At 40.6% G+C, this 27519-nt stretch overlaps 1 protein-coding gene across 3 annotated transcripts; it reads right to left on the reverse strand.

The window, feature by feature from the left end:
- Positions 1-153: 153 nt before the first annotated feature.
- RBBP7 (RB binding protein 7, chromatin remodeling factor) lies at positions 154-21752 on the reverse strand. Of its 3 annotated transcripts, none has more exons than XM_055563233.1 (12): positions 21427-21744; positions 20480-20624; positions 15600-15745; positions 11877-12023; positions 10728-10843; positions 6605-6765; positions 5740-5866; positions 5544-5621; positions 4639-4715; positions 3087-3144; positions 1272-1382; positions 154-597 (listed from the first exon to the last, which is right to left on the reverse strand). In XM_055563233.1, the coding sequence occupies exons 1-12, from the start codon at positions 21440-21442 to the stop codon at positions 529-531; spliced, it is 1251 nt and encodes a 416-aa protein (XP_055419208.1). In that variant the 5' UTR covers positions 21443-21744; the 3' UTR covers positions 154-528. The 3 variants fall into 3 exon arrangements, with proteins under 3 accessions (XP_055419208.1, XP_055419207.1, XP_055419209.1); XM_055563232.1 differs by having other exon boundaries at positions 11877-12050; positions 21427-21743; XM_055563234.1 differs by lacking the exon at positions 154-597 and adding an exon at positions 1900-2007 and having other exon boundaries at positions 1336-1382; positions 11877-12050; positions 21427-21752.
- Positions 21753-27519: the final 5767 nt, after the last annotated feature.

The raw sequence follows: 27519 nt of genomic DNA on the forward strand, positions 1-27519 counted from the left end.
TAGGATACAGTGTACCCTGGAAAGAAAATTCAGTAAGTTCTCGGCGTGTAGTGTATACCCAGTAGCTGCCTCATAAAAAAGGGACATTCATCCATACGCATCCCCCCCCCCCCCCCCCCCCGCAAACCGAGGGTCTAAAATAATAAAACAAAGTTTATTTTAAAACTTTATTTCTGCAAAGCCAAACAAGAAGTGTTGGAGGGAGAAAGTGTAAAAGTTATTCTTGCATATTTGGGAACAGCAAGCACTTAGAGAAGAAAACAAGGACTTATAGTTAATCAAAGGCAGTACCCTGCTTACTTGTATTTTAAAACAAAGCTGATAATCTTTCTTAAGCAACATTCTTCCCTAAAAGCTACAATATGATACAGTACGCAATAGCTCACTTGAAAGTGCTAGGATCAGAAGGTAAAGAACGCCATATGCCACCCACTTCAACTGCCTACTATACAATGCTGTTTTTGCGCTTGATAAGTCAAGCATTCGTGTAGCATTACATTCAAGAGAAACGTTTCTCGTACTTTGGGTTTAAGATCCTTGCCCCTCCAGTTCCGGTGTTGTGACATCTGATTCTTCATCATTGTAAATATTTTCAGCCTGGAGATAATAACCAAATAAAATCAGAGGTAAAACTCCCTAAAAATTTTACAAGACTGTCTAAAAACAGCATTTAATAGTTCTATCCAGATTTTAGGTGTCACTGGCCAGTGTGATTTAATGTTGGAAATTAAATGTGGAAACACTTAAGAGTAAACTTCATAGTTTACTTTTTGTGTTTTACTCTCTGACTTTAATAAATTTCACGAGGAAAAGGCAGGCCGGCGTTCTCAAAAATTATTTGCCAGGGTATAATTTCACACATATATCTAGCTGACCATGCACTACTTATTTAAGTTGTCCAAAAAAGGCATTTTCCTAAAGCGTTTCAGGCATTTAGATGGAGCAATAGATAGCCCTGAAGCTTATGAAAGGGCTGGTAAACCATGTCTCAGAAATGTCAAGTGTGCATCTCAGGATCTCAGTGTGAATACACTGCATGACAGCAGACGCTGGACATGGAGCAATGATGCCGAGAGCCCAGTTGATGAAGAGTCATAATCATGAAAACTGGAGCTGGTGCAATGTCCACATGTGCACACTCAACTAAAGACTTTCCTTCTATAAATATTTGATGTAGTATGCACTGATATACTTCAAAATATTTCTATTATATCATTAGTAAAAATCTCTTCAAGATAGTCACTGAAGAAAAATAAAACACTTTAGCTCACCATTTGCCATATCTGCATGATGTTATCCTCAGACACTGAGCAAATGACCCAAGGCTCATTTGGGTTCCAACTAAAATCTGATATCTTGGCAGTGTGTCCTCCATGAATAAACTGTTAATAAGAACAAAAAAGTGTTGGTTTCATATCTTATGTTAGAAGCTAGTTTTTACAGCATCAGTCTAGAAACGGGTTGCTGAACTTCAGTCTGGAGGGAGGGTGGTCATCTAGCCCTCCACCACTCTTTGCCCATTTCCAAACCCTCCAGAAAGGTGACAGTACAACAAATGCTTGGATAACCTTCACCTAGATGCCCCAAATACTGTTAACATACCACTGGCTGAGCCACCAAAAAGTGCAGATAGCATACCTTACCCCTAAATATTCATTCAGCCTACATCACCTGAAATGACCTTTTCCTTCATGACCACAGTGCTGTTTCCATACCTAATACAATCAACACTCAACTTCTGCCTTATTAGCAGATATATAGTTAGGTAAAAATACTCAAGGTAATACATTTCCAGGATGTCAAGTTATCTTTCCTGAAACTGGAACACCTGGAGACTCCTGGTTCTTCTGTGGCCCCCTGAAGGATCCCCTTCTCCCCCTTAGTAAAGGAAAGGCATACCTCTCAGCCATCCTTCAATCTCTCCCAAGACACACTGCCCCAAGGCTGGGGGGGAAAAAATTTCCAGGACTCCACAAAGTCCCCATTAGGGCTAAACCGAGGTATTTGCTAAAAAATGCGGAAGGGAGCAATCTTACTTCCTGCACAGGGCCTTATATATCTTAGAATTAAGATTCAGAAGAAACAATTCTTGGGACTTCCTGGCAGTCCAGTGGTTAAGCCTCCTGGCTTCACTGCAGGGGCACAGGTTCAATCCCTGGTTGGGGAACTAATATCCCACATGCTGCACAGCAATGCCAAAAAATAAAATTTTTTTAAAAATTAAAAAAATTCTTATAAGGACAATCAATATGAATGTCCCTTGATTTCAGACTCTCAAGAAACAGAAAGCAAAATCCTAGTGAATTTTCTCAAGGACCACAAAATTGTTAAGAGATGTTAAATACAAAGTTATACACTGTCCTCTCCCTGTGATATATATATATATATATATATATATATATATATATATATAAAAAGACTCAGTCACAAGAGACCACATACTGTGTGATTCCTCTCATATGAAATGTCTAGTACAGGCAAATCTAGAGAGACGGAAAGTAGGTTAGTGGTAGCCAGGGGCTCACAAAAGAAGACTGAGAGGTGATGGTTAAAGGTACAGTTTCTTTCAGAGGTGACAAAAATGTTCTAAAATTGACTTGTGATGGTTGTACAACTCTATGAATATACTAAAAATCACTGAAGTGTTTAGATAGTGAACTGTATGGTCTGTAAATTTTATCTCAATAAAACAGTTACCAGGGACTTCACTGGCAGTCAAGTGGTTAAGACTCTGTGCTCCCAATGCAGGGGGCACGGGTTTCATCCCTGGTCGGGGAATGTCAAAAACCCCCCCAAAACAAGAACAAACCAGTATTACCAAAATTTAAAAAACTATTATTACCAAAGTAAAAATAGTTGGTAACGACACTTTAACTAAAAAAAGACTTAAAATTTATGAAGCCCTGCATCACAAAACAAGGTTTTTCAGACTAAATCACAATAACCTCCAAGACTTCCAATTTGAAATCATCCTCAAGAGACAGAATCTGAACGTCCTGACTCCTTTTTCAAATACATGAAACAATGACAAATAGTCCAGTCTGCGTATGACACTTCATCTTGCATAAGAAAAAGTCAATATATACCAGGAGTTCTGGAGGCCCATCTTCTGCATCTTCTGCTGATTGTTCTTCTCCAATTTTGCTATTGAGAAAAAACATAATGCCTTCAGTATTCAAATTCTTCTAGCAACAAAGTTTGCAAAGCCAGCATCAGCCCAGAAATCCCATCCTAAAGCAATGTACTTCTGTACTGTTATCAGTTAGAGTTTTTGTATTAATTATTTGGTGGGAGGGCAGGGTGTTTACTTTCTGGAAATGGTAATAACAGCTGTTCATAAGTGACACTGCAGAATAGAAATTATTGTTAATAAAACATTAATTTAGAATTCATTCAATATCTTAACTGAGGTGTTTACTGAATTAGGATTAAAAGGTGAAAAGTATATAAAATATTCACAGAAGAACTGATGCCCAATCCCTACACTTCACTCTTAAACCCTTTTTCATCCCAGGAGTGAAATACAACTACACACCAATACTGCAGATCTGCTAAAGGTAGGACAACAAAACAACTTTAAATATGGAATGTATAAGCCAAGGACAGGTTAAGTTTTAATTTTTTCTTATCTTAATTTCAATGAAAAAAACAAACACAACCCCCCAGAACTTCAATTTGTAGAATTTGCTAGCAGTTCTGACAGTGAAATCACTCAAGTTACACACCATTATCATCCTCGATACCTATTCCACAGGTGGACTTTGCTAGTTTGTTTTCAAGTAAAAAAGAATATTCTCAGATGTCTGTTTTAAAGATTCTTCACATTTTCAAGCATCTATCATGACTAGGGTTTCTTCCGTAAGAACACAGAACATTAGCAGTTTAGCAGTTTTACTGTTCCATACACTGAAAAGTGGGTATACTGTCTTTGTAATTAAGGCCGCCTTGTCTAAAAACTTAGTCCACTTCAAAGCAATACAGGTAGGAAAGCAGTTATTTTGGGAAATGTTATGATTTAGATTCCAGATAAGAACACCTCTACGGAGAGATACATAATACAGCAACATTATTAATGGCTCTAAAAGCTCAAAAAAAGCAGAGTCTGAAATTCTTAGAATAGAAACCCTGCAGTCAAGAACTTTAAAAACTGGGAGAAACTGTTTCCATAATGAAGCCCCAGAAGAACAAGAAGCTCTGATGGCATTGGCTGTGCTTATCCTGTTCTCATCCTCAGCAGTTACACAACCCACAGGAAGAGCTCATACCTGTGGGGAAAAAACAACTGAAAAAGATTAGTCCTGCAGATGGATGTTGAACACAAACAGCTGATGTCTTTACCCCTTTCTATAGCTAGTTTTTTCAATACCATTGTTTGGATGTTAAAATACACATGCACCCCTCACCCTGACTTCAGTCCTAATTACAAAGAAAATCAAAACGCACATTTGTATCAGTTTTTTTCACATTTCATTTGCTGATTCACTTCTATTTTATGGAACACTCTTTAGGAAGGTACTGAAGATTAATTTTAGACTTATTAAACTGGGGTTAGCACATTGCTCTTCTAGTCTATGAATTATTACATAATCTGCTATATTAGCATATTTATGCAATTTCTGTCACCAGATCCTGAGTTACCTTAAATCCCACACATTCAGGCGGCGATCAGTACCACTTGAAGCCAGAATGGTTTCGTTATGTGGAGACCAGTGGACCTAGCAATACATATTTGAAAATATAAAGAATCATCCATTACTGGGTTTGTGGCTATTGTTCTAATCCTAGATATTTTTCCCATTTCATCTTCTGTACCCTTTGCTTGGCCTACAAGCCTTCACTCTCTTTGTGCTGTCCCTTCAGGTGCTCTTAAATGCCACATCTCTTCAGCCTACCCCTGGGAGGGTCATACTCCTCAAGGGTAACTCCTGCTAGGGCTCCCAGTAAACTTAGCCCCCAAACCATCCCAGAAGCTTTTAACATTTCCAATGAAGTGTACCTTAGCCTATGCACATCTCTATTTTAAACTATATACAAGATATTTCATTAAAAAATTAATTTACTTATTTTTGGCTATACTGCTCAGCTTCTGAGATCTCAGTTCCATGACCAGGGATTGAACCCAGGCCACAGCAATGCCAGTGCTGAGTCCTAACCACTAGACTACCAGGAAACTACCTCCACTTTTTAAACTGGTCCTATTTTGCAAATTGTTCCTTTACTTCTGAACTAACAATATCTAGAAAACTCCAAGTTATTTCTCACTAGTTTACTTAAACAGTAGGCAAGGAGCTTAAAAAAAAAAAAAAACAAAAAAAAAACCAGGGAATTCCCTGGTGGTCCAATGGTTAGCACTCTAGGCTTTCACTGCCAGGGTTCAATCCCTGGTTGGTGAACTAAGATCCCACAAACCACATGGCATAGCCAAAAACAAAACAAAAAACCCAATGTCCCAAGTCCACTATGTAAAAGAAAAAAATTTATAAACTTCCCTCTAGTAAAAAGTTACTAAAATCTGACAGAGACACCAGAAAACTGTCACATACCTGGAAAATTTCATCTTTATGAGATTCAAAGGTATGGAGTTTCAATTTTAAATTACGCAGATCCCATAAAGCTACAGTCTGAAGAAAAATAAAATGAAAAGGAATTTGTTTCTGCACTTTATGTAAGAATTTTAAAATATTGTAGTAACAAAGACAACTAGGTTTGTAAACACCAAAAATGCAAAAACTTAGAAACCTTATCCGCAGAGCCAGTTGCGAGAATGAACTCGCTGTAGGGATTGAAGGACAGGCAATTGACCTCGGCAGTGTGCGCATCAACCAGGTGGCTCGGCTTGGAGGTGGTATTGGACCTGGTGTCCCATCTAAAACACAAAGGTACAAGGCACACAGCACAAGAGCAGGCCACTCAACCCTGCCCCGCCTCTCTCCCCCACACTTGTGCCCACATCAGCGTCACGCCATGCCACTGTTCTCTCGCTAACTTGCCTCTTCAGGGACACTAACCATGCAGAGTTGGCAACCTGGACTTCCAACCACTAGGTGATATGCTCTAAACCTGCGCAGAACAAACTAGGGCTCTCTCTGCTTTCTTGTTCATTATGTTCCTGTCTGGATTACCAACTATTTCAAGCATGCACAAAATACTAGAGACTACTGTTTGGTATCTATAACCTAGCCTAGTCAAATTCAGTATTTTGCTTTGTTTGCCTCAGATGCTAGTTTATGAGATAAAAAGCATTCCAGGTGCTTGAATGCAGCCCTGTAGCCATGCCTTGACGCACAATCACTCTCCTCCCTCAACTTCAATGCAAGTCACCCTGATCCCCGATTTTGATACATACCACTGCCCCAAGCATGTTTCTTCATGTGCACGTACCTGTTTTTTTTTCTAAATAAAAAGTTGTGTTCAATCATACAGCACAGTAACTTTTACGTAAAAAGGCCATACCTATTTATAGCTTATCATGTCAATTATACCTCACTAAAGCTGTTTCTTTTTCTTTTTTTGAAGCCCAAGACACAATTTAAAAGCCACCACAATCACTGATGGTCATTCAGGACACCCATATAACAAAACCCCACTCAATTTTCCACCTTACATCATAAGTTTCTGATCATCAGCAACAGATCCAAACAAGGACTCATGCAGCAGGTGCCAGGCCACATCCTCTACAACAGCCGAGTGGCCGGTAAAAATTGCTTTAGCATCCACAATTTTGCCTTCCTTTGGTCCTGCATTAATATCCCACAGACAGACAGTCTGAAAAAGGAACAAAACAAGAGTTAGTTATGAGAGACTGAATTTAAATGTTAACACCTTATTTAAAACTCTTTTATTAAAAACAAAGCTACTTACTATATGAAAGTTATTTTTAAAAAAGTGAAGTTTCATAAACAGAAAAGTGTACAGGTGTAGCTTCCACAATCTGAGATGCAGAGGGGAAGGAAAATACAGTGTAATGGGGATGGGAGGATAGCATGGTGGCAGGCAAGAAACATCCTGGTTAGAGTTTCTACCTACATACATTCAATCAAGTATCTAAAATTCACCTAGATTACACAACACAGAGAGCCTGGGGTTCAATATCCACCAAACTGAAATGCATATCTTAAAACTTCATGCTGGGCTGGGAAACTGGGAATTAAAACTAAAACATGCCTCTTAAATAAAAGTAAAAGCTTTTGGACAACTGTCACTTCACAGCAGAAACCACTACATACATCAGCAAGTGCAACAGGTGAACAACCTAGAAACCCCTACAAGGCTACTGAAGAGACCACAGGGCCTGCCCAGACCTCAAAGGTTACAGATCCGCAGGCTTTGAGAGTCTGAGTCTTTTCTTAACATCTCGTCATAAAAATAGCTGAGAAAAGTCTGAAGTTTCTATGAAAAAATATTGCAAACTATAGGGCAGTGATTGTCATCTCAATGGAGTATGAGGTAATTCCATTAAGGTATATTCAAATTAATTCCACTGACACTAGTATCAGCTTCCTCTCTTCATCAATCATTTTATTATCTGAAAGGGTTTCTGTTACACAATACATGTGGCCCTTAGTCTCTGTTGATACTTACACACTTGGACGCAATTTACATGCACGGAAAAGGTGGAATGTGTCAAACTATTGCCATTACCTGCTCCTCACCTCAGAAAGATCCTGGGAAAATTACCAAGATGCCTCGCCTATGTGGAGCCCTTAGGAAACGTCAGCTATTAATTATGACTAGCAACTCCCAGCCTGTTGTCCTCAAAAAGTACTAGTAATTAAGTTCTTGAGTATAACCCATCCTCCCTGTGTGGGAGACTATCCTATGTCCACTCTGAGGGAAACAGAAGAAGGCTTTCTTTCAGAGAATCTGTTCTGATGATGGGTTAGAGGGGCATGGGAGTGTTACATCCACTTTCCACGGATGGCAAGAGTGATATCCTCACTGGCCTAATTTGGGTCAACAACCTGGCCTCTCCTCTTTTCCAGGCCATTTTCTTGCCATCACAGTGATTCTGTGAGCTACCCTACCCAATGCCCTTACAATTAATTCCTTTTCTGTTTAAATCAGTCAGCACCCTCTTTGCAGCCACCAAGGAAAATACAGGGTTGGCCAAAAAGTTCATTCAGGTTTTTTCATTATATGGTGTGGAAAAACCTGAACAAACTTTTTGCCCAACCCAGTATTTATGGAAGTTCTTCAGAAAAGTAAAAATAGAACTACCACATGATACAATCCCACTTTGACATTTATACAAAGAAAACACAAACACTAATTTGAAAAGATATATGCACCATGTTCATGGTGGCATTCTTTACAGTACCCATGACATGAAAACAACCTAAGTGTCCATCAGTGCATGAATGGATGAAGATGTGCTATATGTGTGCAATGGAATACTACTCAGCCATAAAAAGAGGAAATCTTGTCATCTATGACAGCATGAAATTTGAGGGCATCATGCGAAGTGAAATCAGTTAGGGAAAGACAAATACCATATGATCTCGCTTATATATGGAAACTTAAAAACAACAGGAACAAAAAAACAAGCTCATAGATACAAAGAACAGACTGGTGGTTGCCAGGAGTAGAGGGCAGAAGAAACAGGTAAAGAGGGTATACACTTACTGTTAAAAAATAAACTAGATGTTTTTTAAAGATCACTCAGAATATCCACCTGAAGATTATCTTTAAAAATAAAAACTAAAAGTCGTGAAAATTTTAAATTTACCAAAAAAAAAAGAAAAAGGAAAAAAAAAACCCAGGCACCCAAAGTTGGTTTTTGTTGCCTATAACTAAACAATTTTGACTGGGCCAATTACCTACTTCAGTGTTTCAAAAAGCTTAATAGAAATTGCCATTAACAGACATATACATGAGAATATACTAACAAGAAGGCAAGGGAACCTATTTTCACATGGCTGACATAAAATGCAAACTGTGGCCAAGTTACATGAACTTTCAAAAGCTCCAGAAGTCTACTTTTGGCTTGTGCTTGGAATCATACCAAATACTATGCTTGCAGTATGGGAACCATGAAAGAAAATATGGGGCTGTTAGTGGCAAGAATGTTACAAACATTGGTCTGTAATAAATTAACATGATCACTTTGCATCTGTGTGGTACTTTTTCATTATTAAAACACTTTAAAGGATGCCAAGGCAACTCCATAGGGAAAGATTAGCTGGAAAACCTGGATATCCACACACAGAAAATGAAGCTGGACCCCTACCTCACACCATATCAACATGGACCAAAGACCTAAATATAAGAGCTAAAACTGTGGAATTCTTAGAAAAAACGTAGGTGTAAATCTTTGTGATGCTGAATTATGTAATGGCTTCTTAGATATGATATCAAAAGCCAAAATGATGAAAAATACATAAACTGAACTTTTGTTTCAGAGGAAATCATCAAAAAAGTGAAAAGACAACCTAAAGAATGGAGAAAAATTTTTTAAATCACATATCTGATAAAGGACTCATATCTAGAATATATTTTAAAACAAACTCTTAAAATTCAACCATAAAAAATTTAAAAATGGACAAAGGATTTCAATACAAGTTTTTCCAAAGATGATACAGAAATGGCCACAAGCACATGAAAAGATGCTCAACATCATTAGTACATGTAAGTCAAAATCACAATGAAATACCACTTTAAACCCACTGCTGCTGCTACTGCTGCTAAGTCACTTCAGTCGTGTCCGACTCTGTGTGACCCCATAGATGGCAGCCCACCAGGCTCCCCCGTCCCTGGGATTCTCCAGGCAAGAACAGAATGGTTATAATAATGACAGACCATAACAACTGTTGGTGAGGACATGGAGAAACTGGAACATGGGTACATTGGTGGTAGGGATGTGAAGTAGTACAGCTGCTTTGGAAAACAGTTTAGTAGTTCTTTTAATAGCTAAACTTAAAGTTACCATATGACCCAGTAATTACACTCCTAGGTGACTACCCAAGAGAAATGAAAACATTTATCTACACAAAAACCTGTACAAAAATGTTCACAGTAGCAATACTCAAAGTAGCCCGAACTGGAAACAACCCAATGTCTACCAATTGATAAATGAATTGTGGTATATCTATATAATGGAGTAATGTTCAGCCATAAAGAAATCAAGTATTGACATATGCTCACATGGATGAACCTTGAAAACATCATGCTAAGTAAAAGCAGTCAGACAGAAAAAGTTGCATACTAAATAATTCCATTTATATGAAATATCAAGAAAAAACAAATCTACAGAGATAGAAAGTAAACTAGTGGTTGCCGGGAGAAGGAAGGAGTGAGTAGACTGCTTAATGAATATGGAGTTACTTTTTGTGACATCTAATGAAAATGGTTTTTAATTAGTGTTGATGGTGTCACAACTTTGTGAATAAAGTAAAACTCAGAGAATTGTACACTTAAAAAAACTGTAAAAAACAAAAAAAAACCTAAAATGTATTAATCAGGCCTTACAAATGCTTTAGAGAGTCTCCATTACAGAGGTCCACTTTTAAATGGAACACCTTTTGCCCACTTTCCCTCCATTCTATGGCTGCTTCAAAAGAGATTTGTGGAATTCTAAGACTCCAAAAGGGCAGTGTGATAACCAATGTTCTAAAACCTGTGGAAATGTTATCACAACAATCAGTATTATCTTAGAAAACCTTTCATCTATTAGTCTCCTTCAGTCTTTAACTCTTAGTACATGAGTAGATTAGGAAGAACAGGTTTCTCACATGGTCATCAGATGCACTTAGGAGATGTCCACTCAAATTGGAATTCCAAGAAAGGCCATAGCCTTCCTTTTGGTGGCCTCTTAGCCTAAGGTCAGGATTACACTCTCCACTTGGGTCTAAAGAAAAAAGAAAGAAAAAGAAATAACATTGATTACTAAGTGATTATCTGTTTATCAGAACTGCTAAGAGCAAATTCTCACTCCTGAATAAGTCTTAACATTTATTATAATGCCTACAAAAGCACTGCACACAAACAAGGATTTGGTCTGACCCACAGCCACCCTGAAAAGCTGTTCTCTGTGCTACATTTCAAATACTCTATGTAAACCAATAAAATGACTGGTTCCTTTGCAAAACCTAGTACTACATTCTAACACAAAACGCTGAAAACTGTACCAGCCCACAAATTTACATGGTGACAATCCAAGTCAATTTTTAAAACAATTTTTTGAAGAAAGCAGCAGGTCTGGATGTTCAGTCCTTGCATGTCTCCAGAGTAGCCTACAACCATGACTGACCTCGTCACCCCTGGGAATGTGACCCTCACAAAATTCTTCATGTCACTGTCTGATGTAGCTGTGTACGCCCAGAGCAGTGCGGCATGCTGTGGCAGCTTGTTGAGACTTGCAGGATTGTTGAGCAAGATTCATGAAGCATCTGACTTCACTGCTGGGGTCCGGAGTTTCCCTTACCATGGCTGGTCACAGAGCAGGATATACCTATGTGAGCAGACTGCCATAAAAACCCCAGACACTGAGACTCAAATGGGCTTCCCTCGACAGACATTTCTACCCCTGTGGTGTGTGGCCCCAGTGGAAAAGGACTCACAAGTCTACGCCTGACCTCTCTGGACTCTGTCTGATGTGTATCTTTCTCCTCTTGTTTTTGCTCTGTATCCTTTGTAATAACAAACTTTAGCCAGTTTTTTCCTCCTTTTTTGCTCTATATCCTTTGCTGTAATAAATCTTAGCCAGGAATATAACCTGCTGTGAGGTCCTGCATTAAATCACTGAAATTGAGCATGGTTTTTGGATCCCTGAAACCATTTCTAAACCTCCAAAAGTTGGAGTATACTAGTCTGTATGACATCAAAGCAATTATTTCGAATCAAGAAGGATCAAGCAGTGGTCTGACTTTATTAATGCATACCTGGTTTAGCAGGGTGCTTCGTATAGTCAAAAACCAGCACATCAGAAGATGGTGTTTTTGTAGCAATGATGTGAGGATTCTGCGGCATGTAACGAGCACGGTTTACTTCTCCTTCATGGTTAATTTTAATTTCACATTCAATTTTTCCTGTTACAGAACCAAAGCCACCAAATTCTAATGTGAGAAGAAAGAAATAAACACATATACTTACGATTAAAATTCATAAGTCACTTAATCAACCTGAGATTTTAATCTGATGGAATATAACACAAATTGGTAAGAGAGCAAGAGTGAGACCAAGCAAGCACAGAAAAATATAGGTTCATTTGCCCCTTAGAATTAATTTATTCAAGTCCATCTGAATTGGAAAATACTGATACCTATTCTTGCAAGTTAATTCAGTTCCATTTTGGACTTAAAACAATTAAAAATAGGCTTCTTTCAGTTGTGAAGATGATGTAATTATTCATGAAAATTCAAATAACCAGGCAACTAACACACCTCAGCCTTTTAGTTCAAACACAACTCATTTGGAAGTGCTGAAATTAGAATCGTATTTTAGGTTTCTCTAAGATAGGTTCATCCTCAGGAGCATGAACACTCCTTGAGTCTAACGTCAAAAACATCCTCGTATCAGAAACCCATGCTGACTAACCTCCACCCAACACCAAGACACAGACACGCACAAGTCAGTTCAACCAGAATCCTTGAACACATCTGCTCAATCCAGTTGAGCACATTGGTTCAACTGCTGGTGGAGTGCCAAAGCTAAAATGAGTGGGCTAACCTTTCTATCTGGTGTGGGAATATGACTGTATGTTAAATACTTATTAAAAAGACCTCAGCAAAGTGACAAAGCCACACAAAAAAGTATGATAACTTCGGAGAAGCAGTAAGATGATAGCAGAAAGAATATAAGTAGAGAACATCTAAGCAAATAGCAAACAAGAATATTTTCTTTCCTGTGCTCATAGATAAAAACTCCAATTAGTTGCTGACACATTAAAAGCTTGGAGGCTTGACATTATAACTGTTATTTCTTCCTGACCTGTCACTTCTTCTTTGCACATTGCTTTTTCTCTCACTCTGTATCTCAGGTCAAGTAACACTAACTCAAATGTTTAACGGAGCCAGGGAGGTAACAAGTAAAATAGACTAGCTGGGGCCTGGTGAAATCACACTGAAATCCATAAGCCTTTTCTCAGTTTCAGCCACATCTTGCTATGTGGGAATGCATAATCAACACTGGCTCCCAAGGCTTAATTAGCCATTCTTGGAAATTCTCTGGCAGTCCAGTGGTTAGCAGTTGGTGCTTTCACTGGGGGAGCCCAGGTTGGATCCATGGTTGGGGAACTAAGGTCCTACAAGTCACTCAGGCAAATTAAAAAAAAAAAAGAAAATTAGCCATTCTTCCTCTCTATGACAAACACCATTGCTTATTATTTCTGGGGCTGAAAATCATATCCCATTTCACACAACTCCTCTCACACAACCATATGCAATCACCCATTTCCCTCTGTGCACTTTCCCTTCCCATCGTGTCAATGAAAGAAAATGCCTCGGTCTTTCTAAGAACACCCCCTCCTGATCCACCACTTGCTACCTCTTGAGACCCTGCTCCAAAGCTGTCGCTTTTTCTGTATTTTCAACCTCCCACCACCGTGGGACACTCTCTCTCACTCTTCTGCTACAAAGATTCTTAAGCTTCCCAATTCCTTTAGTGAAAACAAACTCAACAGGTTTCCTTTAACAAGAACTGGGCTTTCAGGTAAGATTTACTGTGTACAGAGCTTTCTTAAAACTCAAAAGGAAAAGTCTGAAAAAACCACTATCTTAATAATAATAGTATCCATTAAAAATACTGTAACTAAAAAAAAACAAAACCATAACTAAAATTTTAAAAAGCTTGATGTCAAGTAAATATTGCAGTCACTTGTTAGAATATAATTCACTGGACAAGTGACTAATAACTAAATATCTCCATATTATTATGCAGAGACTAATTCTTAAGCTGAAAGCCCAATTAACTACATACTTTAGGCTTTCCTTGTGGCTCAGTTGGTAAAGAATCCTCCTGCAATGCAGGAGACCTGGGTTTGATCCCTGGGTTGGGAAGATCCCCTGGAGAAGGGAAAGGCTACCCACTCCAGTATTCTGGTCTGGAGAATTCCATGGACTATATAGTCCATGTGGTGGCAAAGAGTCAGACACGACTGAGTGACTTTCACTCACTTAGGACTAAAAGCCATTAAAAATTTTCTGATTACAACAATATTTACAGAAATAATGCATAAGGTTGTAGGGTAATGGACTATGAATTGCGAAAGTGGTAAACTGAGTAAATAATTTTGGAAAACTTTTATATTATTTTAGGTTGAAAATGAATACACCACACAACTCAGCAATTCCATTCCACTAGATAAATTCTCCCACAAGTACGAGAAGACTTGGCAAGGATATTCACTGAAGCACTGCTCCAAGAACAAAATATCCACAGAGATATAACCCAACTGCCCCTTGACAGAAGAATAAATGGGGGTTTAAGTATAATGGAATACTACACAGCAGTAAAAGAATGAACTAGACATATTTACATGGTACACACACAGAGAGAACTGAATGCAAAAAGCAAACTGTACAGCATTATGTGTGAATAATAAAAATAGTTGAAAATGGCACACTAATTTCAGGACAGTGATGAATTCTGGAAAGGAAAGCAGAGAGGAATGGAGCAGGGTTGGCAAGATTTTAGCTATAAAGCAGTATTTTATTTTTTAAAAAGTACTGGACAATGTTAAGATCTATACAACCACGTGGGGTTGTGGGGAAGCACTAATCCAACAGGTCTGCTTGCTTAGTCCTCGCCACTCTGATGGAAACTGGGACCATGACTGACCCCTGATCAACTCCTGGGAACATGGACCTCAGAATATTCTCTATGTCACTGATGGGTTGATTTTGTGGTGTATACCTGAAGCAATGGACCATGCTGTACCAGTTTGTCAGGGTGGCTTTGTACAAATATCAAGATCGATGATACACACCTGAGTTCATTACTGGGGTCTCAAGATTCAGTTGCCACGGCTGCCAGTATAATTTGCCTATACAACCAACCCCCAAGACAGACAGAGACCCTGACCCTCAAATGGGTTTCCCTGAGCAGAGATAGCCCACATGTCTCCCTGTTATTTGTTGCCAGAAACCAAGTACATCCTGTGTGGCCCTGGATGAGATTTGTGCTGGACCTCCCTAGACTCCCTGATGTATGTATCTTTTCCCTGCTGCTTTTGTTCATTTCTCATTGTAACAAACTTTAGCCTTGAGTATAATTTGATGAGTCTTTTGAGTCCTCCTAGCAAAATCATCAACTTGGGTGGTTGTGGGAATGCCAAACAGGGGAATTATGCTTGGTTTGGGGGAAGGGAGTCAACAACTTTCATAAAAAAGCTATTAACCATTTGGTGTAAATGCCTGACTTTTTTTTCTATGCACACACCAACACATATTCTTACTATTACCAAAACTGTTACTATAATCATACATATCAGTTACTCAATTTATCTTGGACATCTTTCCGTACCAGTGCAGAGAGATTTATCTCATTGTGTGAAGGTAAAATTTCAGAGTTGAGGTTCAACTACCCAAAAGATATTGGTATAAAGTTAATGTATAATTAGAGGCTCACTCCTCAGACACCAATGCTGGAATATATGGATTACTTACCACCCTTTTCACTGTCACAGTGGGAAGCATCAAACTGCGCATCATCATTCGGAATATGGACTCGAGCAACCACGAGATGATTCTGCTCATCAGATGTGTGAGTCCCCAGCACTAGCCAATGAAGGGCATAATCCTTTCCTTCCGGTCTGTTTAGGAAAGAAAATAAGTCATACTAATCTTATAAGGGGCTTCCCTGGTGGCTCACATGGTAAAGAATCTGCCTGCAAAGCAGGAGACCCAGATTTGATCCCTGGGTCAAGAAGACCCCCTGGAGAGGGAATGGCTACCCTCTCCAGTATTCTTGCCTGGAGAATTCCATAGACAGAGGAGCCTGGCTACAGTCCAAGGGGTCACAGAGTCACAAAGAGTCGGACATGACTGAGCGACTAAAACTTCGACTCCCCCCCCAACCACAATCCTATAAGAAATCAGTTGCTAACAAATTGTCTATCACCAACTAGAAATCAGTTGCTAACAAATTGTCTATCACCAACTCCTGTATTCATAAATCATGACTTCTCACCTTAAAAAAAAAACCTTCAATTTTAATACACTAGGTATTTCTGGTTTCCCAGTAACAGGTAAAAAGGCAGAATGGACAAAATAAAGTGCTGAGTCAAGAAAAACTGGGTTTAAGCCCTGGCTCAAACTAAAATTAGTTATATGTGATTCCTTAAATGACAACTTCCCCGTGGGTCTCAATTTCTTCACCTAAAAAACAGGTTATGAGTAAAAATGACATGATGTGAAAACCCCTTATTTATATTTATGGTGCTTAATGTTTATAAAACAGGCATTCCCATTTTTGCAGGGGAAGGGTCTTCTTTGTTACCCTATTCTATGGTAACTCCTTGTGGCTAAAGAAACCACTGATGCCTCTTGGCACTTAATCCAAGTGATGACTCTGCATCTGTATCTATTAACAATGCATTCCCATTTGTATTATTCAGAACAACTTTCACCTGTGTCCCATGGTTCCACATCAGTAAGGCAGGCTGAGAAGGAAGGCTCTGAGCCCCAACATTAAAAAAAAAAAAACAAACCTAGACTATCTGTTTCTAAATTCCAGCTGTACAAAGGATTCATTGGTTTAGAATAAAGGTTTGTGAATTACTTCCAGGCATATAATTTAGTAATAACTAAAAAATACAAGATTAAATTTTACCAAGATTGGGCTTAGGGTATGAAAGAGCAGTAAATACACAAAAACTCCAAGAACAGAATAAGGCAGCCATGGCTAAGCAATAGGAGTTCATTTGAAAAAGGACATGGGAACTTCCCTAGTGGTCTAATGGCTAAGACTGTACACTCTCAATGCAGGAGGCCCAAATTCCACCCCTGGTCAGGGAATCAGATCCCACATGCCACAACTAAAGATCCCACAGACTGCAATGAAGATCAAAGATCCTGCAAGATCTGGCACAGTCAAATAAATAATAAATAAATAAAATATTTTTAAAAATAAAAAAAGTGAATCTTCTATTTAAAAAATTAAGACATGGGTCTGAGTTGATGTGTGTTCAGTGGCCAAGAATACGATGTGGTTATCAAAAAATGTAATTACTTTCATCTTACATGAACTTATATAGGGTAGGAAGAGGCAATACACATGGGCATTCATTTACTAATTTGTAACTGGAAAAACCACACTTAGAAAATTAGGCTCTAGGCAATGCATTTTAGAAGGATTTAGGCAAAAATGAAAGTTTTACAGGGAATAGTGGCTTGAAGTGAAAGGGAACTTAAACATATCTCATGAGAACCATTTGAAAAGAAATAGGAATACTTGAGAGAAAGGAGGCACCACAAAGCAATATTAGGGCTGACATAAAAGGAAGAAAAGTGACTTGTTTTTTATGGCGTTAAGTAGAAAATTCTAAGACCTACAGGTAAAGTTACGGTCAAACACGTCAGTTCATCATATGACCTTTTTAAGGAGTAGAATTACAACATGGACTGGAGGGTCTGAAAAGCTCCTTTTGACACCAAAATTCAGTTATTCCAGTTTCCTCTGACTCCATTATCGTATAAGGATTTTTCTTTTTATTACAAATTCCTTCATCTTCATCATCGAAAAACAAGCCTACTTTTCTGAGCCCATCAATATCTCACTGCTTTCTTCGAATACTGAATGTACCTAAGGCTGCAGAAGCACTCATTATAAAAGACCTTGTCCATTTTCAGTGCCAGAATTCTTTGACCACTTAAGACTCCACTGCTGAGAAATTCACCTGACAATCACAGATTATCATCACAAGGTTATTCTTGGTAGTAATGCCTGAAATAGCCAAAGACTGAAAACAAATATCCATCAATAAGGAACTGGTGACATAAGTTACAGTGGTATATCCATAAAGGAATTCTACCGAGCCCTTAAAACAAAAGAGCATATATCTAAGCATGCTTATAGGAAAAAAGTCTCCAATATAAACTACTTTAAAAAATCAAGTGAACAGAGACTTCCCTGGTGGTTCAGTGGTTAGAAAACTCCAAGCTTCCACTGCAGGGCTAGTTCGATCTCTGGTTGGGGAACTAAGATCCAAAGTCAAGTCAACAACTTCCTAACAGAAAAAGAGGACGGAGGGACATAGCATGTACTTCTTCATGCTGGCAGAATGGATAAGAAATCACAAATGACTGTTTCTGCTCTGGGTAAGGCAACCAGGAGAACAGAGGATGTGGAAGGGGAACTTAGTTTTCACTCTATGCAGCTTTGTATCATGTGAATTTGAATGCATACATAGATTTTTAGGTAGAGCCTAAGTCTCAATATGTTTAAGAAATTATTCAATAAGACATATGAAGTAATGATCTACTGGTTTTGAAAAACAGTTTCTTAGAGATACCTAAATAAAAATTTAAAGAGCCAAATCAATTATTTGGGTGATCACCTAACTGAATTTAAGGGCAACAGCTCAGAAAGTGCAAGTAATCCTTTGGAAGCATGTTGTATGTATACAGAAGACCAGCCAGATGAGGTTGAGTAGGGCCTACCTCTCAAAGAACCAGGCTGTAAGAGTGTCCAACATTTCTACTGTCCTACATAGTGACAAAACACAATCACAGTCCCTTCATAGTCCAAACAGAAACCTGCAAAGCACCACTCAGCCGTCTTCCACGCACAAGAATGCAGGCTGGCTGGCATTTTCTTGCACTCCCAGAGCCACTGCCCATCCCACAACCAGATCCCACTTCTTTGTATGCAAAGAACCCCATGGAATATATAATGTATTTTCTGTTAAGTTCCTAAGTGTTAATATAAAAGTAGTATCTGGGCTGAGAACACACAGATCTATTCTCTTTAAAATCTTTTACACAAAAAACATAATAGGTAATGTGAAATCTTTAAAAAGATTTCAGTAAGCAGCTTTCATTGAAATACAAATGGAAACAGAGCTATTCCACCCTAACAACTTATTTCTGAATAGGAAAGGGTGGGAGAATTACCATCAGTCACCACTTACTGTGTACTCATTCTGTGCCAGCATTTTAACATGTGTGATCTTATTTATTTCCTTACATGAAGGCTGTGAGAACTCTCAGCATCTCCATTTACAGACCAGACTATTTCAGGATAGAGACTGATCATTTTGTCCTAATTCACAAAGCTAAGAAGCAAGGGGCAGGATTCAAATTCAGATCTCTAACCTTAAAGCCTGGGCTCTTTTCTACTGTCAAAGATCAAAAAGATTCAAGAAAATGTAAATTAAGTTGTTTAAGTTTTAAATCTGCTTAATAGGAAGACACAGTCAAATGCCCATACTGCACTACATCAGAACCTCAATACCCTTAAGCATTTGATGGTCAAAGCTGTAAATGTCAACGCTTAGAAGTCTCCATTATTTAGTTCTTGGCTCCTCTTTCCACATCTGTATATTTACATTGAGATTTTTGAAAAGTCCACTGAAGTCCCTAACCGTATAGAAGTCAATGTTCACATATGGAAAATCTGGCCATTATATGAGTTTTATATGAAAGTAATTTACTCTTATTTTTAAAAGTTGTTGCAAAACTTCTTTAGAGTTTAATAAATCCTCATTAAATAACATACACACAACAATCAAATTTAATACGTTTTTAAAGTACATGGCCAGGTTCTTACTAGGAAAGTGCAAGTGTATGAGAACCATAACCTAGTGCAGAGATTGCCTCAACTCTGGGGCCACCTGGTTTGCATTCCAAAGCCCGCTCCACCACTTAACAGCTGTGTGATCTGGGGCATGTTACTTAACATCTCAGCCCATTTCCACATCGATTAAAAAGAAGAGGATAATAAAAAATAATTATTGTACTGTTGTATTAAACCAAATAGGACATAAAACTCTTTAGATGTGCTCAACAAATGTCAGCAATTATTACCAGAGAAATTTTACAAAGAGATGAAGACCAACAACAACCTCAAAGTGTATCCCATACTACACCACCTTTTCGTTGAACTGCTGCGAAATTATTTTCTCCTTTGCCAATTAAAACGTATTCGTCTTGTGGGCTGGTTACAAGGAGGTATTCATTTTGCAAAAATTCATCAAGTCATACACTTATGATTCGTGCACTTTTCCCACGGAGTTTTAAAGAAATCCATTAGTCTGGGGTCCAAAGAAAACCCAGCGTCTATATTTAAGTTCAAGAAATGTCAAATATATCTGGTGCATCCTACAAATATCCTTAATCTCAGAACAGATTCTCTGTCCCCTTTTAATTCCACATTTATACGTCAGAAACCACCCTATAAACCAGTTTTGAAAATAAAAATCACCTGCCACATCACCCAAAGGCTTACTCGATTACTTGCTTATGTTCTATGTATAAAACGCGAAAAACTAGGAGATTCAGGTTAACAGCAAAATTTATGCAAAATAAGAGTTGACAAAAACCCTTACTTAGTCACTTCAGGAAGCCACTGAACGGTAAGACTCGGCCACTGAAGAGCATGGGTCATAACCAGGTCATACAGAAACGGTGTATTCTTCTTCCAGATTTTATATTCTTCATTGATGACACGCTCCTCCACAGTATCTTCAAACACTGAAATTTGGACAAAGCCCACACGATTAAGTGTCTGAAAGGGATCGAAATCTATACTGGAGGTCACCTCGAGACGGCCACACCTAATCTCCTCTTTCTCTTAACCACTAAATTGGACACGACCAACTCACTGGTCTTCCATAACGCGAGGAGAATATTAACACCAGGAAGCTTATTTTTTTGCAGTTTGAAATCAATACCGCCTGCGTATACAATATTGGGCAATTAATTACATAGACATCGCAATTGTTTTGCCGGTTACAGCTGTTCGCACCTGTTCCAAGATGACGACCCGTATGTAAAGGGGCTCCTCGACCCACCCGGCGAGACGAATCCACGTGTAGCAGAAACGCATCGGCCCGCTCCCCCCATCCCCCACCAGAAGAGGCCTCAGCTCCCACGAAACCCGAGCCGGCAGCCATAAGTCGGCTGTTTCCAGAATCCCCCGGACAAGGGCCGCGACCCCGAGGCGGTCGACGCGCGCGCGTGGAAGGTGGTGCTCGCTTTCCGGCGACGGAGACCGCCTCCGCCCGGGTGCAGAGCAAGCACCGCCGCCAGAGGGGGGTGACGGCGGGGGGTAGCGGGAAGGGGGCCCAACCGCGGCCCCGCGCCTGGCTCCGGAAGTGCTCGGAACCCTTCGCGCCGCGGCCCCGTCCCGCGTAGGCCCCTCGAGGCGCGCGCCCTGCCTCGCGCCCGGCCCCGCCCCCTGCTCCTCACGCCAATTCGCGCCTTTCGCCGGCGCGTGCCGCGGCCTCGCACGCTCGCCGCCCCCCGCCGCGCGCCGCCCCGCGGGGCCTCTTACTCTCTTTACTCGCCATCTTGCGTCGGGTCGTTCGCCCCTCGCCGCCGCCTCGGACTCCCCCTGCTAGCCAAGAGCAGCCCAACCACAAGCGCTCCTGCCTTTCCCAGGCGCGTCACACACTTCTAGCTCTCGAAGCCTGAGCTCCGTTTTACAGCCTGGGAGCTCCCCAGACGCTGCGTCCTTCTCTGCTGCCTCCTCCCCGCTTGCGGGTACCGAGGTCTGAGGCGCTCTTCTCTCTCTCTCCAAACTTGGAACGAGACTTTTCAACCCGCGCCTCCCAGCCCGCCCAGGCAGCTGAGCGCAGGCGCATCCGCCCTGGGAAAAGTGAGAGGCGGTGGCTTGGGCGGGCCTCGGAGCCAACGGCTTCGTCTTTTTGACCAATGACTGGCGGCAGGCAGGTTTAACGCGGCGTTCGGAGGCGGGCTTTTGAGGGTGGGCCGGGCGTTCCGCGGCAGGAAGTTGGCGAGGCGCAGGCGCGAGGGCTCGCCTGGCGCTCCCAGGGCAGGCCGCGGGGGCGGATGGGGGCGCGAGGGGGTGGGGCGAAAGGAGGCGCGGCGTGCAAGCTGCGTGGGGGCTGCGAGCCCCGGGGCGGCGAGCCCTGGGGCCGCGGGACGTGGCTGCTTGCTGCGGCTTTGGCGGTGGGGGTGGGGGGCTGGGGGGCTGGGAGGCTGCTGCCGCTTAGCCAAGCAAAATCTCAGCGCTAGAGAGGAAAATGGTTTCTAGTCTCGAGAGACTACTGTGCCCTCAAAGTCTCCCTGACAGTAACGGACATGCATAAGTCTGTGCACTCTGAAAGTTCTCCCTCCAACTGACTGGCCTTTTCTGGGGCCTGGTCGAGCCGAGGTGGGATTGTCGGAGGCAAAAGGGGCCTTTGGCAGAGGCCGCGGGCGTTTTCCGACTCTTCAAGCCGCTGGGCCTGCCTTGTAGGCTAAACCTGCGGCCTGTTCAAGCACAGGCCGCCAGCGCCCGGAGGCTGATTTGAGTTACGTCTTTGTTAACAAATGCGAGTCTTTAAAATGATATTTGAGTCCTGTCGTACTGCAGAGGATTTTGTTCCTGCACTGCCATTCTTGTATCCGTCCTAGCCCTGGGCCTTGCTGAGTCATATTTGTCACCTGCGGGGGTCCCAGGGTGACCCCACCCTAGGCTGGCGAAGCTGGAAAGAGCTGGGTAGAGCGGACCTGGGACCGGCTTGCCTGAGCCTTGCTCTGCCCTGGAACTTGGTAGCCCCTGAGGGGTACGCAGGGGTGAGGAGAAAGCAGGCTGCAAGGCCAAAAGGGAATGAAAATGAGGGCCAGGAGCAAAGGGGACGGGCTGGGAGTAGGTGGCCGAGGAGCCTAGCGCAAAGGCAACCTCAGTCTACATCCAGACTCGGAGAGGAGGCCCTCCCTGCAAAAGCACCCCTGCCCCAGAACATTTGCTGCTGTGCTATTTTCCAAGTGCCTTCTTGCAAGCGACGATGGTTATTCTCAAAAGAAATCGGGCAGTTGCTGCTCTGATGCCCACTTTTCTGATTGGGAAACAAACCCAGGCATTCCTCTAGTCCATGGCAGAATCACTTGTATTACCTTATATAGAAATTTACTGTCTGGTGTCTCTGGTTTCCGATATGATACAATTCATTATTATAACGCTCTCCCTTTCATGTGAGGCCCAGGAATGTTAGTGACTGAAGCTGGGGAAGGGAGGAGCGGCTGGAGAGGGAAGAGGGTTGGAAGGGTGTTTAAACACAGCCCTCTTGTTCTAAAACACTGGTTGGTAAATTTTTTTTTTTTTTTCTAAAAGGGGCCCGATAGTAAATATTTCAGTCTTTGGGGGCAAGTACTCGTCAGTGTTACAGCAAGAAAGCAGCCCTAGACAAGATGGGTGAACCTGGCTGTATTCCAATAAAACTTAATAGGCACTGAAATGTGAACTTCATATAACTTTCACGAGTCAAAAAATGTTCTTTTGATTATTTTCAACCGCTTGAAAATGGAAAAAAAATTTTGAGCTCCTGGGCCCTACAAAAACTGGTGGCAGGTTAGATTTAAGTGGAGGACTGTAGTTTGCCCACCTTGTTCTAGAATAATTGAAGGCTTGGCAGCTGTTTTCCAGTCTCCCATTAATATATTTTACTTATTTTCTGATAGGTAAGCATGATTTCTAAAACCTATTAAATGTTTAAAGGATTGAAAGAAATCTTTCCAGACGATATGATTTTAAAATCTTTATGCTGTCCACCTCACTAAGTGTCTGAGTAGGAAATTCAGAACAGATATTTTGGGAGTTTGTGAAAATATTCGGGCGCTATCATACACTTACTCCAAAAGTATCTGGTACAGCATACTGTGTTCTGGATTTTGTTGTTGTTAAATTGAATCTGCCAGTTTTATTTCTCCAGAATTTTTTGGTCTTTTTTCTGGCTAGGTACTTTTTTGCCTCAAAAATGTGATACCAGTTTTTCTCCCTTGAATTGCAAACTGTTAAGTTATGTTTTTTTGCCTTTCACCCCACCTACTTAGCTCTGGTCCTAATCTTTTCTCTTACTTTCTCTGTGGTTGTTTTTTTGTCTCTCTTGCACTTAGCTAAGTCTACTAATCAAATAGGGAAGATCCCCTGGAGGAGAAAATGGCAAATGGCAACCCATTCCCGTATTCTTGCCTGGAGAATCCCATAGACAGAGGAGCCTAGTGGGCTGCAGTCCATAGGGTCGCAAAGATTCGGACAGGACTGAAGCTAGTGTGCTCACAAGGTGTGGACTGTCTTAACCGAGAGATGCCCTCTTTAGGTACCTTTTTCTAACACTGCTTACCTCAAAGTTGCTATAGTGTTAACCACCAATTTCTCCATGCCAACTGTGTTTTACAGATTAGTACACTTGTATATAAACCAAAACAAGTTATACCACACAGTGCTAGCCTTTAATATGTGCAGTGCACTCTGGTATTTTATTTCATTTTTTAAAATACTCAAATGACTCCCTACATTGCTTTTGTGATTGCGATGAGTCACAAGTTGTGGTTTAAGACTGGTCACTAGTATATTTTTTGAAACCTGTAGCCAGTTCCTGACTACCCTTTATGAATTTTTAAAAATTTTATTGAAGTATAATTGATTTACAATGTTGTGTTAATTTCTGTTGTGCAGCAAGGTGATTTGGTTATACATATATATATATATATATATATATATATTCTTTTTCATATTCTTTTCCATTATAGTTTATCATGGGATTTTGAATATAGTTCCCTGTCCTATACCCTAGGACCTTGTTGTTTATCCATCCTATATATAATAGTTTGCATCTGCTAATCCCAAACTCCCAATCCTTCCTTCCCCTCCTTCTTCCCACATGGCAACCGCAAGTCTGTTCTTTATCTGACCGCCCCTTATAAAACAGCAACACACCCTCATCTGCCTCTACAGGTAATCACTTTCTGGCCCCTTCCTTTTTTTTCAGAGCACTTATTACCACCTGACAAATGTTTGTTCATAGGCTTTTTCTCCTACACTAGAATGCAAATCAATGGCAGGATCTTTGTTTTGGTGTACCCCCAGCAACTGAACCAGAGCTTACCAGACGAGGAAGCTCAGGTAAACAATGCCAAGGTCACATAGTGAATGTTGGAGCTGGAATTTGTATTTACTTGGTCTTCTATTAAGACAGAAAAAATGATTGTATGTGATAAAATGAACTGTTAACCAAAAGGAATGAGAGAGGGAAATAATATCCTGACGTAGCTGTGGATGAATCTGTTCATTAGCAACTCTTTCTCACTAGTTTTTGGCAAAAAATCATAGCCATTCAAAAAGATGTTACAGTTCTTACTGTGTGCCAGGCAGTGTTATGGGAACTGGAGATACCTGGAATGAACAACACACGACTCTCCTGCTCTTTTATACATCCCTTTGTTGTTTGTTTTTCTTGTCAAGAAAGGAAAACTCATTACAGAAAAATCTGAAAATTACACAAGTAAAAGAAGTACATCAGATCAGATCAGATCAGTCGCTCAGTCGTGTCCTACTCTTTGCGACCCCATGAATCGCAGCACGCCAGGCCTCCCTGTCCATCACATAAAGTATACCAATTTTTGTTTCTGGTCAAATTGTTTTTATCCAAATCATTAGGAGTGGAAGAAAATACACGAAAACATTAATAGTCCTTGTCTCTTGGTTGCTGATATTATTGATGATGGTTGTTTTTTTCTTTATATGTTGCTTTATATATAAAAGTTTTCTTCAATGGACAGACGTTAGTCTTATAAACAGAATAAATCTCACACATTTTATAAAAAATATCAAAAGGAATGGTAGATGAGTGATGGAGACAAATGGACAGAATTGCTTTAGTGTGATACAATTCTAAGTAATCTCTCTTAAAATATTGAATGCAATTGTGTAAGAGGGAGTTGGAGGGAAATTATTATAAAATTGAAAGCACACTCTACTTGTTTGAACTTGTACTTTGTTTTCATTTACTATTGTGATATAAGAGTGAAGTAATTCTTTTATACTTATAAATTAGTTAATATTTAACCCTTGTGGAGTATCCCTCTAGATTTCTGAAAGGCCAGTTTACCCTGATGTGCTAGCCTTTAAGGTTAAGCCAGTCGAGCTCTGCATTGGTGACAGTGAGTCAAGGAAATGACCTAGACCAGAATCCTTGGGGCTTAGACTTGGAATCACCAGAGCGAAGTAAATAAATACTTCTCCAATGAAAAATATTGAATAGGAAATTCCTCCTGACCTTTACCCAATCCATAGCAGAGATGAGAAGTCTTCTCACATAGAACCTCCTTTTAGAAAACTTTCTCTGAGCATTCTACCCCTCAGATCAGATCAGTCGCTCAGTCGAGTCCGACTCTTTGCAACCCCATGAATTGCAGCACGCCAGGCCTCCCTGTCCATCACCAACTCCCGGAGTTCACCCAGACTCACGTCCATCGAGTCAGTGATGCCATCCAGCCATCTCATCCTCTGTCGTCCCCTTCTCCTCCTGCCCCCAATCCCTCCCAGCATCAGAGTCTTTTCCAATGAGTCAACTCTTCGCATGAGGTGGCCAAAGTACTGGAGTTTCAGCTTTAGCATCATTCCTTCCAAAGAAATCCCAGGACTGGTCTCCTTCAGAATGGACTGGTTGGATCTCCTTGCAGTCCAAGGGACTCTCAAGAGTCTTCTCCAACACCACAGTTCAAAAGCATCAATTCTTTGACGCTCAGCCTTCTTCACAGTCCAACTCTCACATCCATACATGACCACTGGAAAAACCATAGCCTTGACTAGACGGACCTTTGTTGGCAAAGTAATGTCTCTGCTTTTGAATATGCTATCTAGGTTGGTCATACCTTTCCTTCCAAGGAGTAAACGTCTTTTAATTTCATGGCTGCACTCACCATCTGCAGTGATTTCGGAGCCCCCAAAAATAAAGTCTGACACTGTTTCCACTGTTTCCCCATCTATTTCCCATGAAGTGATGGGACCGGATGCCATGATCTTCGTTTTCTGAATGTTGAGCTTTAAGCCAACTTTTTCACTCTCCACTTTCACTTTCATCAAGAGGCTTTTGAGTTCCTCTTCACTTTCTGCCATAAGGGTGGTGTCATCTGCATATCTGAGGTTATTGATGTTTCTCCCGGCAATCTTGATTCCAGCTTGTGTTTCTTCCAGTCCAGTGTTTCTCATGATGTACTCTGCATATAAGTTAAATAAGCAGGGTGACAATATACAGCCTTGACGTACTCCTTTTTCTATTTGGAACCAGTCTGTTGTTCCATGTCCAGTTCTAACTGTTGCTTCCTGACCTGCATACAGATTTCTCAAGAGGCAGGTCAGGTGGTCTGGTATTCCCATCTCTTTCAGAATTTTCCACAGTTTATTGTGATCCACAGAGTTCAAAGGCTTTGGCATAAAAGGCTTTCTCAATAAAGCAGAAATAGATGTTTTTCTGGAACTCTCTTGCTTTTTCCATGATCCAGTGGATGTTGGCAATTTGATCTCTGGTTCCTCTGCCTTTTCTAAAACCAGCTTGAACATCAGGAAGTTCACGGTTCACATATTGCTGAAGCCTGGCTTGGAGAATTTTGAGCATTACTTTACAGTAACGCTGAAGAA

The sequence above is a fragment of the Bubalus kerabau genome, chromosome X, assembly GCF_029407905.1.
Source record: "Bubalus kerabau isolate K-KA32 ecotype Philippines breed swamp buffalo chromosome X, PCC_UOA_SB_1v2, whole genome shotgun sequence".
Taxonomy (NCBI): Eukaryota; Metazoa; Chordata; class Mammalia; order Artiodactyla; family Bovidae; genus Bubalus; species Bubalus kerabau.